Source organism: Dipteris shenzhenensis, chromosome 24 (assembly GCF_047967505.1).
Source record: "Dipteris shenzhenensis isolate YYH24624 ecotype China chromosome 24, Dip_SZ_1.0, whole genome shotgun sequence".
Lineage (NCBI taxonomy): Eukaryota > Viridiplantae > Streptophyta > Polypodiopsida > Gleicheniales > Dipteridaceae > Dipteris > Dipteris shenzhenensis.
In genome coordinates, this window is record NC_141619.1 from 45,879,111 (window position 1) to 45,890,153 (window position 11,043).

General features: G+C 41.0%; 1 protein-coding gene across 1 annotated transcript; it reads left to right on the top strand.

Annotated features, from left to right (window-relative positions):
* The first annotated feature begins 3,544 nt into the window (after positions 1–3,544).
* Positions 3,545–5,457, top strand: LOC147886673 (DNA-dependent metalloprotease WSS1-like). The gene is made up of 4 exons (XM_087395681.1): positions 3,545–3,731; positions 4,087–4,282; positions 4,396–4,893; positions 5,137–5,457. Exons 1-4 carry the CDS (start codon positions 3,562–3,564, stop codon positions 5,326–5,328), a joined length of 1,056 nt encoding a protein of 351 aa, XP_087251807.1. The 5' UTR covers positions 3,545–3,561; the 3' UTR covers positions 5,329–5,457.
* The last annotated feature ends 5,586 nt before the right edge of the window (positions 5,458–11,043 follow it).

Here is an 11,043-nt window from a genome sequence, read left to right on the forward strand (position 1 = left end):
TTTTGTTGTGCCTTCTTCATCTATACCCATAATGTAAGGCAATGAGTGATGTATAATTTCTCTTCTTAGATTTCAATCGAGGCCCATCATACAGCAAGCCATGTACCCATATGGGAACCCACCCAAGCTCACTCACACCTTTGATCACTCACTCACCTTCAGCCCCATGAAATCCTTATCCATAAATTTGTGAGCGTTTTGATCCTCCTACAAGTTTAACATGCGGATTTTGATTTTCCCAATAGTATGTGAGTGTTCTTTAAGCAAGTTTCTTTGCTTCAAATCTTATGAGTTTCTCATAGTGTTATTCTCTATGAGTTTCTAAACTCTAGCATTGAGCCTAAGATCATTATCCCGAGATAAGTAAGTGTTTGATACATACATATATACATACATACATATACATATACATATACATTGTATATGTATATGTATATGTATGTATGTATGTATGTGTATATATATATATATATATGCGTACATACGTACGTACCTACATACGTACATACACACATGCATGCATGTATGCACACACACACACACACACACACACACACCCGCACACACACACACATGCATATATGTGCGATTGCATGTGCTGTGTGTGTGCGCATATACATGTGTGATTGCATGCACTGTGTGTGTGGTCTGTGTACACGCACGTGCATGCATGCATGCATGTGTGTGTATGTATGTATGTATGTATGTATGTATGTATGTATGCAGGTACGTACGTATGCATACACACATACATGCATGCATGCATGATACATACATACATACATACATATATATATATATATATATATGTAGACCATGAGTTTTGTAGAGTTACTCCTAAAGCAAGCTAGATTAGTGTGGCTTCATCTCTTCAAAAATAGTTTGTTTCTTACAATCTCACTAACCATGAAGCTTCACATGTTTCTATAATTGCAGTTGTTTTTGTCTCTATTGAAGATATACAATCAATATTTTCTTGTTCATGGAAAGATGCATATTCCATACAAACTGTCACAATATCCATGTAGTACATATTAACTTCATCAATATTCACGTGGAAGTTTCTTTGTACCTTTGATATACCTCAATAATCTTTTTGAAATCCTTATCCATAAATTTGTGAGCGTTTTGATCCTCCTACAAGGTTAACATGCGGGTTTTGATTCTCCCAATAGTATGTGAGTGTTCTTTAAGCAAGTTTCTTTGCTTCAAATCTTATGAGTTTCTTAGAGTGTTATTCTCTATGAGTTTCTAAACCCTAGCATTGAGCCTAAGATCATTATCCTGAGATAAGTAAGTGTTTGATACATACATACATACATACATATATATACACATGCTATACATATACATATACATATACATATACATTGTATATGTATATGTATGTATGTATGTATATATGTATATATATGCGTACATATGTATGTACCTACATACGTACATACACACATGCATGCATGTATGCACACACACACACACGCACGTGCACATGCGTGCGCGTGCACACACACACACATGCATATATATGTGTGATTGCATGCACGCGCATGCGTGTGTGTGCATCCGCTTGCATGCATGCATGCATGCGTATATGTATGTATGTATGTATGTAGGTACATACATACACATACACATGCATACATACATACATACATACATACATAATTGCCTAATCCACTTGAGCCTCTAAGACTTTCATGCATGCTATGAGATTGATCTTTTCTTTGCTCATTTTATCCATTTGTTCCATCGTAGCCTTGATGTGATGCTTTCTTCTTCGGTCTCTAAGGGATGACCAAAGTATACATATATCACATTTTCTCCATTCACTATAGGGATAAATACTCTCGTTGCCCCTAATTCCTAGATAGTTCTAGTACCAAAGGGGTTTACTTGCCACTGGTCATGCATATGTGCACTCTTCTGTTTATACCATTGATGTAATTCATATGCTTGCCTATGTGTTCCTAGGCACATGACTATTTATGTGTTCCTGAGCATGAATATGCACAAATAAATATAAATTTATATTTGTGTTTTTGTCAATCAATGAATGCCATGCCATACCAAGAGCTATATCTGAGTGAGCTAGCATATTTAGAGACCAGGTTAAGAAGCCAAGCTAGGATGAGGGATGGGGAGGATGAGAGAGAGATGAGAGAGAGAGAGAGAGAGATGCATGTGTATGTGCGTGTGCATGCATTCACACATGTGTGTGTGCGTGCACATGCATGCGTGTGTGCATGTGCGAGTGTGCGTGCATGTGTGTATGTGTGTGAGTTTGTACGTGCAGCTATACTCCCATATATATAATTCAAATGGTCGCTAATTAATGTGCTTAAAACATACGGCTCTCATATGTATTCATTCATTATACTGATACCCAACCATCATACCCATATCTACATGTCAGCACGTTCATGTGCACGCGTGCACAAGCACTTATTACACACACACACACACATACATACATACATACATATATAAATATAAATACAACTACAAATACAAATACAAATATAAATAAATAAATAAATAAACGAACAAACAAACAAATAAATATATACATACATACATACATATACATACATTGTCAAAATCATTTCATAGAGACTTACTAAACTTGTTTTTAGAAGCCATTTGTACTATTTAGTCATTTCTTTTTAATAAAAGAAAAGTAAAATTTGTTGGTTTCTTGTGAGAGTTTGTAATGAACAAAGTATGACAAGGCTAGTTGGCTTTTACGATCCTATTTGTTATTTTTACCATAATTAATAAGAAAGCTTCATGTATATAAAAGAGGACAACATTTTTTGATGTTATCCAAGATATGATCTATACATTGTTGCTTTATAGGAACTTGCTTGTTTACTAGCACACAAGCGTGCTTATGTTAGCCTCTCTTTATATATTTAGTTGCCCAAGTTGAGTTCCAACCAAGGTCAAAATTATTAGTTCAACTTCCACCACGATTATCACAATTCTACAAGTGACTTCGAAATTTAAAAATCACCCTTCCTTCCCTCCATCGTAGCCCACAAGAATACAGGGTCCAATTACGTTACTCCCATAATTTGCACTTAGTTTCAACAATTGGGGGTCAGCTCCCTTGCTTGTAGTTTATTAAATTGCAATCAGGGCGAACAGTTAAATTTCCTTGAATGGATGTAAACCCCTTCAACAAATTGAGGAATTTGTGTAAATCTGAATAAGGATTGACTCAAATTCAAAATTTATTCACTTTCCCCTTCAATATGAGTTTATAGAGATTTAGTTTGGATGATGAGAGAGAGAGAGAGAGAGAGAGAGAGAGCGCCACGCATCTGTGATCTCAGAATATAGCCATATTTATAGAACCCCTTTATGAACTTCATTGTGTTGGGATCTTGTGGTTACCACGATGGACACACACACTCAGGATGATTACCAAGCTCAATCGGAGGAGTGGGGGCAATGCCTACGTTGCTTCCTCTGCAAGCATGTATGGCATGTATAAAATGCCCATGCCGCCTCATTGCCTTCTACACAGACCAGACTTTCTCTAGTTCCTAAGCCGATATGCCCATATCATCCATTCAATCCGGAGACCTCGCAAAGGTCTGGGAGTTCCGAACCCTTGGACGCGTCCGCGATGGCGAAGCTCGCTCTCTCTTGGAGAAAATCGCAAAGCAGGTCCAGCCCATCATGCGAAAGAGGAAATGGCGCGTCATGCTTCTTTCTGAATTCTGGTGAGTGGCATCATCCATTTGCTTCTACACAGTCTGGATGAGGGCAACGATCGTCTTGGGTTCGCTAGTTTTCGTTGTACAGTCGCTCCCGGTTCTCCAAATAGGTCCAAGTATTGCAATCCTTGAATCATATAAGGACCCTACCACTATGACTCGCATGGACACACGTCGGCCTTGACCTGCGGATCGGTATTCTGGTTATGGGCTTAAATTACAGTAATGTTGGCTTTGACATTGGTGTATCTGCGGTTGCTTACGCTTTGCTAATTAGCTGTCCATGTATGATAGAAAGAATATGGTCTCTGTTGTGTCCCGTGAAACCATGCACACTTTTTCTCAAGTCCTGGTGTTACAGTCCAGGGAATCCGGCTCTTTTGGGGTTGAATATCGGGGCAGGACAGGAGATCAGGATAAGGCTTCGGCAGCCAGGAAGAGAATCAGGGTTTATCCCCTACGAAGCTTTAGTGGGCACTATGCTGCATGAACTAACTCATAATGAGCATGGGCCTCATGATTCGAAATTTTATAAATTGCTTGATGAGATAACCAAGGTACCACACGCTATTTTGCAGTATCTTTGCCTGGATGAGGCATGTTCGTGTCTTCATATAGGTTGAGGTTTCCGACACTTGTCATTTCACACGTTCTAGCTTCATTCTTGCAGGAATGCGAGGATTTGATGGCCAAAGGGATAAGTGGTACTGGTCAAGGCTTCGATGCCCCAGGTAACCGTGTAGGGGGGTATTTGCACAATCCTCCCAAGTCCGATTTGCGATGTGCTGCCCTTGCAGCTGCTGAGAAAAGAGCTCACGCTGGCTCCCTTATGCCAAGTGGTCCACGGCGCCTTGGTGGTGATAGTGTAATCATGCAAGCTTTAAGCCCCATTCAAGCAGCAGCTATGGCTGCAGAAAGAAGGCTGAGAGATGACCTCTGGTGTGCTGCACCCGATACACTAGGGGAAGATGGGCTGCAGAAGGCTCGAGAAAGAGAAAATGCAAAAGGGCTTGACATGATGGATAAGGCATTGAGAGTTAGTGGAGATGATGTTTTAGCTGGCACGTCCATATCTGGAACCCCACAAAGTTCTTCAATGCAGTGCCATAATATGGGAGAGCCCTCTACACCAATGTGGGAGTGTACTGCCTGTACTTTATTGAATCCGGTAGGTGTCATCATCCCTTATGCGGGGTTCTGACTTTAATGAGTGTTTGGATTGGCATGTAGTCTTTTGTATATCACTGCTAAACTTTGGGTTGTCGTGCATTGATGGCATACTGTTTGTCTCTTTGCTTTATTTATGATTTGTGGTTCTGAAGGAAGGATAAAGTAATCTTTTACTTTTCGTATTGTAATCTCCAGCTGGGGAAGGCTATTAATTTTGTGTGCGCCATTCTTTTTTGGACAGCCTCTTGCTACAGTATGTGGAGCATGCTTCACAGTGAAATCGGAGAAGAGTATAGTAAAGGAAAAGACTTGGAGTTGCAAATTTTGCACGCTGGAAAATGCTATGTTCTTGGACAACTGTGCGGCTTGTAATCAATGGAGATACTCATATGGTACTCCTGTAACATCACAAACACCTTATGTTGGCACTTGATACTATGAGGGGGCAATTTGTGTAGAAAATTGATAACTTTTGTTGCATATTATGGATGAATTCATGGCTGACATAGCCTTCTTCACCCTCTTGCTTTCAGAAAAAGCTTGCAACACTGTATTTAGCTATCCATCAAGTGTACTATCATATATTATACACGTTTGCTCTTCATACTTTGTGTAATGTTCTTCCAGAAATGAATGGATGCACCTATACTGTAACCGTGGCCACCATAACTTATATCATCTGAAAGTTCATTCTTGTTAGGAGGAATCCACTCAAAACTAAGACATACAATGGCATGTACAATCAACCCTTTATTAAAGCTAGTAACATAATCAGTCAAATGCTTGAAATGAATTTCTGACTAAGGGGGGCAGGATAATGCACCAATTTTTTTTTGGGGGGGGGGGTTCTGCCCTATAGAATGGAGCCTCATTTGAGATGCATTTCAGTTATTCCCTTCTAGAGCTTTCTAGAGGACACTAAGTTTGTATGATTGGACATATTCTAGTCTTACGAAGGTATATATTCCCTTGTTGAGCTTTCTAGAGGACACTAAAGGCCTTAGATAGGCCACACATGTGACTGAAGGAGTGCAGCAGGACAGCAAGAGAGCTCTCAGTTGTGGTGTGCATGGTGGAGCAGTAGCAGGCTGTCCACGTGGCACCCATTGAGCAGGGTATTTCGGGTACATGATTTGTTCTTTTTTCGAGCATTATGTATATTCATTTTTGAATGTCTACATGGCTGTATGCTCTTCTTAATGTATGCGCTTACTTCTGCAAGGCGTGTGAACTCTGTCCATGGATGTTAAGCAACGTGTGCGAACTTGGGTGATTTTTGCTTTTGCTGTGCATTAGGCTAATGCTTGGCTCAGCAAACACGTATCTACATTTCTCTAACATGGTGTTAGCCAAGGGAGAATTGACACGTGCACATTGCTCAAAGATGAGAGCCTTTGCTTGAGAGGAAGGTTACGTCAACTCAGATTATGGATTTGAGATCGACTTTGACATCATCTGGGCGAGTATGTTTGCCCCAGGAGGAGGGTGACCTAGATTCAGACAGGTGTCTTTGTCAAGTCGGGATTGTCAGGGTATTGTATCAGCTGCATAGTCATGTCTTACCAGGATCTTCATTGTAAATGGCCTCATGGATGCCTATTCTAAATGCGTTGAGGCAAATTGGATGGGAGCAATTATCCAAAGCAAGAAAGGTGTGGTCCGTGGAAGCTAAGACTTGGATCTACATTGGATGTCACAAGAAAGGTAGTAGCACCTGCAGATGCAGATAAGGTGGAAGGGTTGGAGTGGTATTTCCACGGTACTATCAATTATTATTTAGTATGTGGAGATTGAAGAATCGTTCTTCGTGATGAGGTTGAGTATCTTTGAGAGATTTGTAGATCCAGGTGTGATTGTTTTGATGTTTGACATTGAAAGATGGTTTATTGAGACAAAGGAAGCAGAAACCTTTGTGAAGGTGAAGGACCATCATTGGCTACTCAGTTAATTGTGGAGAACAAAGCTGTATTACATCCATAGAAGAGGTTCTTTTGAGGGGATTTCTAGAGTGGGAGTTAGATGAGTACAAGGACATTGGGGGAAGCAATATGGAGTTAGTTATAGTTGGTGGTTGTGTGGGTGCTTTCCCATTCCAAACTTCAGAGATGCAAGGAAGCTTGGTGGGACAGACTATCCCATTTGGAAGGCAAAGATTCGAAGCCACCTTATGGCTAGTAAGCTCTGGAAGAAAACAATGGGAGTAGATCAGAAACCCTAGATGTCAAGGATGCTTCAAGAAACATAACTAAGGCTATAGATCTAGACGAGGTTGAAGAGTGGGAGGACAAAGACGCCCAAGCTTATGCAATGATCATAGGGACAATGGTGGATTTCGTTATTCCAACACATTTAGAATGTTGATAGTTTGGTAAGGCGTGGAGGATCGTGTATCGGGAGATAGACTATCTGCACTCTCTCTCCTGCTCAATACTAATTGCAAGTGCAAGGTGATGCACTCAATACACAAAGTGATGCTGTGTATGTGAGTGAGAATTAGAGGGAGGGAATGTAGTGGACCTCCGAAGGGGAAATAGATACAATTGAATAATGAATGCCCAAAGGGTTGAATACAACTGTATGAAGGGGCTGAAAACCCTCACTGCAAAATTGGAAAGAAGAGGTTGAGGCTACCTTGCTGGTTTGCTGCGGGGAGGCCTTGCTGCTGCTATTCTGAAGCTGAAGTGCCCAATTGTGGGATAAAGAATGAGGGCCAAAGGTTGCCCTTTTATAGGCTGTTAGGTGAGCTTGGCTGATCTGGTCAACAGGTGGCCAAAAAGTCAACGTCGACAAAAAGTCAACGTATCAACTGACATAAAAGTCAACTCTATGTTTTTTGACCTGCGATGATGTGGCGTTGATTGCCTGTCGGCTGTGTTGTGATTGCTGACTGCCCAATGATGTGGCGTTGATTGCCTGTCGGCTGTGTTGTGATTGCTGACTGCCCAAGGTTGCCTGCATCGTTGAACAAATGCCTGTGTGGCTGTTGACTTGGTTGCTTGCGTTGGCACCAGCTAATATGGGCTTGTGGATGCCCGTGACATCCCCTTCTGCTGAAACTCGAACTAGGGTATGAGAGGGGCTTCCCATCGTGTTGACAGAGGTGACTGTCTGTGGTATATGTGGATAATAAATCTTGATTCCGAATGCCGGTCTCATGAATCCGGAGGTGATCTCTTAGTTCATGAAGCCTGATCTGTAGGAATTGAATTCTTGGGTCTGGAGCTAGCTTTTGGTAAGGATATTGGATGTGGGTTAATGCTACAGGATGATGCTCCATGTGGTTTTCCTCCGTGTATATATGTGATAGAGACGGAGGAAGATGGGTTGAGAGAGTCATCCTGGTCTTGTTGTAACCCTGTTGCTTGCTGTAATACTGTATCCTACTGTACGATTGTGTCTTGATGGCACCAGTCTTGAACCCCTCGAATGAATGATATCAAAGGTCGAGGTGGAATGATGTCCGCTACTTGAGTAGGTGCAACCCTGATCTACTGACTGTGTACCCACCCTGAGATCTTCAGAGTAGCTGAAGCTACCTGCAAGTTGCTCTGTATCTGCTGCCCTGGAAATGCACCATTCAAGGTTATCGGTTTCGTTGGCGTAAGAGGCAACAACCTTCCGAGCTGCTTTGGTGGAGATGATGTCCTCGGAACTGCTTGAATCTGCCAAGACAAGGACCTTCTGACCACCAACCTGTCCATAAGATTGAAACATATTGGGAAACTGTTGAGGCTCCCCCTTCGGCTGAGCTACAAGCTTCTATATGACTACTGAGGTTGTCCTTGTAGTTTGTTGTTCATCAAGCTTCTCAATGACTATGGAGGTTTTTGAACCTGTTGCCGAACCACTTGATGCGGCTCTTGCGGTCAGAAGCTTCTCGAAATGTGGGCAAATCTTCCTTAATATGGCCCGGCACATGACAATGGAAATATTGGTTCTCTTTGGCATAGATTTCTCTGGTTGCTCCATTTGAAGCAAAGGCATTGATCTTTTTGAGGTGTGTTAGAGATACTCAAAATAAGACAACAAAGTTTGTTAGGAAGTGGAGGGAAAGCAGAAAGGTCCCTTAGCTCTTGCTCCCAAGAAAAAGGCTGTAAAGGAAGATGTTGAGTGCTATAAGGTTCAAAAGCCGCCAGAGAGGTCACTTCAAGGTCTTGCCTTGCCCTTGAGATCTTGATAGCCTACTCCTAGAGGTCTGAGCATGCATGCCATGTGGTGGGAGGGGTGTGGATTAGGGATGATTTTTTCATATTAGTTTCGTTAAGAAGCGAAACTTTTATATTGGTGTTAAAGTTTGTATGCCCTAATAAATGCTTGAAACATTTGCCAAGATTTGAAACTCTTATGTGTGGAAGTTTCGCCAAGATTTACATATTTTACTTTAAAATTCAAAATTGTGCTATATGCTATCAATATTGTGAAACTAAAATAAAAAGATCGATAAAGTTTCGCTAGGATTTTATATTTATATATATATATACCTTCGATAAAAACATCCATGGAGGGGAGGGAGAAGACAAGTTGCCCCGTTTGACTTGTCCTCCATTCTCTCCTCTCGAAAAAACACCATTAGGTTATCTCTTACACTCCGATTTAAATCTCTATGTAGTCAGAGTACGGACTTCATGTAGGACCATGATATGGACTATATAACTTGTTCGTGCCATGGTTATGAGAAGTGTTTCCTTTGGCCTGATTGTTGAATCTACTAGAATCCTCATTCCTTGGTTGAAAAGGCTTAATTATGACTCTTTGTATCAATGTTTGCATCTCTTCTCATGTGCTTTCGCATAAGCATATTTGACATGATTTTAAAAGTGCATCATAGTGACCATTGCAATCATAAACAATATATTCATAATCTTCCCTAGACCATTGAGAGCAATACAGACTAACCTTTCTAATTTGATCTCTTGTCCAATTGAAGTTAACTTATCACCAATGTCTCTTAATTTGACTAGCATTATTAGTTTGCAACTTTGATGCACAGTTTAACTAAGTCTCTCGTAGAACATATTTTTCGCATTGAGTTGGAACTCAACTAATTCTCCAATAGAATGATTCTTTGTTGGGGTAAGTATGATCAAGGGCTTGCTCTATGGTGCATATGTGCATCTAGGGGAGTCACATGTGTGTTTGTGTGTGTTGTAAAGGCACATCAAGTGCTATGATGTGTCTAGTGTGTGACCTAAGTGATGATGTAAGACAAAGGGAATCCCACTGATGTAGGGATTGATTCCCACTTATGTAGGGACTGATTGCCACTAGTCTTCTCTCTCACAATCATAATAGAGATCTACCATATTGCTTTCATTGTGCTCTCACACCTCTTGTAAGATGCATCTATTCTATCCTACAGGATCCTACAAATGGTATCAGAGCTCTAGGTTCTAGATCTAGATCTAGCCTAGCCTAGCATTAGATGCTATCTCTAGCATAAACTACAAGTTTCATCTTCTCCATTTTTCTCCTTCTTCCCAAAATCTTTGAGAGCTCTGTTCTCTGTCTACAAACGACCATTGCCCAAACCCTTTGAGCTGCAAACTCCTCTTGTATGGGCAAACTTCCAACTGCAAGCTTTTGGTGAAATTTCGACTGTATGTGAAATGCCAACACTCACACTCCCTGACGCCTTTTCTTGCAATGCGACTTGCTGGAGCAACCATTCCAAAATTCCTCTGAGCCAAGCTTGCACAATAGTATGAGCTAGCTCCTGTCCAGATTTAAAGGGAAATGGTCCACCAGGGAGGGAGAAATAGCAAAAAAACCAGTCGACTTTCAAGCTGCTGGCTATGGCGACGTGACACGGCATTTCGCCTCTCCTTGCTGGTAGCCCTTCTCTGGTATAAGGCCCTTCTTTTTGCATAAAAATCCCCTTGAATAGAGCTATGAGCTGTGAGAATTGCACCCTCCAAGTTCTAGTCTCTGTTTTGGACAATTTTCACAATGTTGTGAGTTTGATGCTACATTAGATGCTACTTTAGCATTTCTGATGTTTTAAAGTGTTGAATAGCTTCAGTACAACTATGGCTACAGCTTTGCTTTAAGTTGCTACACGTGGATTTGCTTGGAATGCTTTCATTTAGTCACCTCTATGAAGCATGCAAGTGAAAGCATCATTGATTTGTAGTATGGAATTTGGTTACAA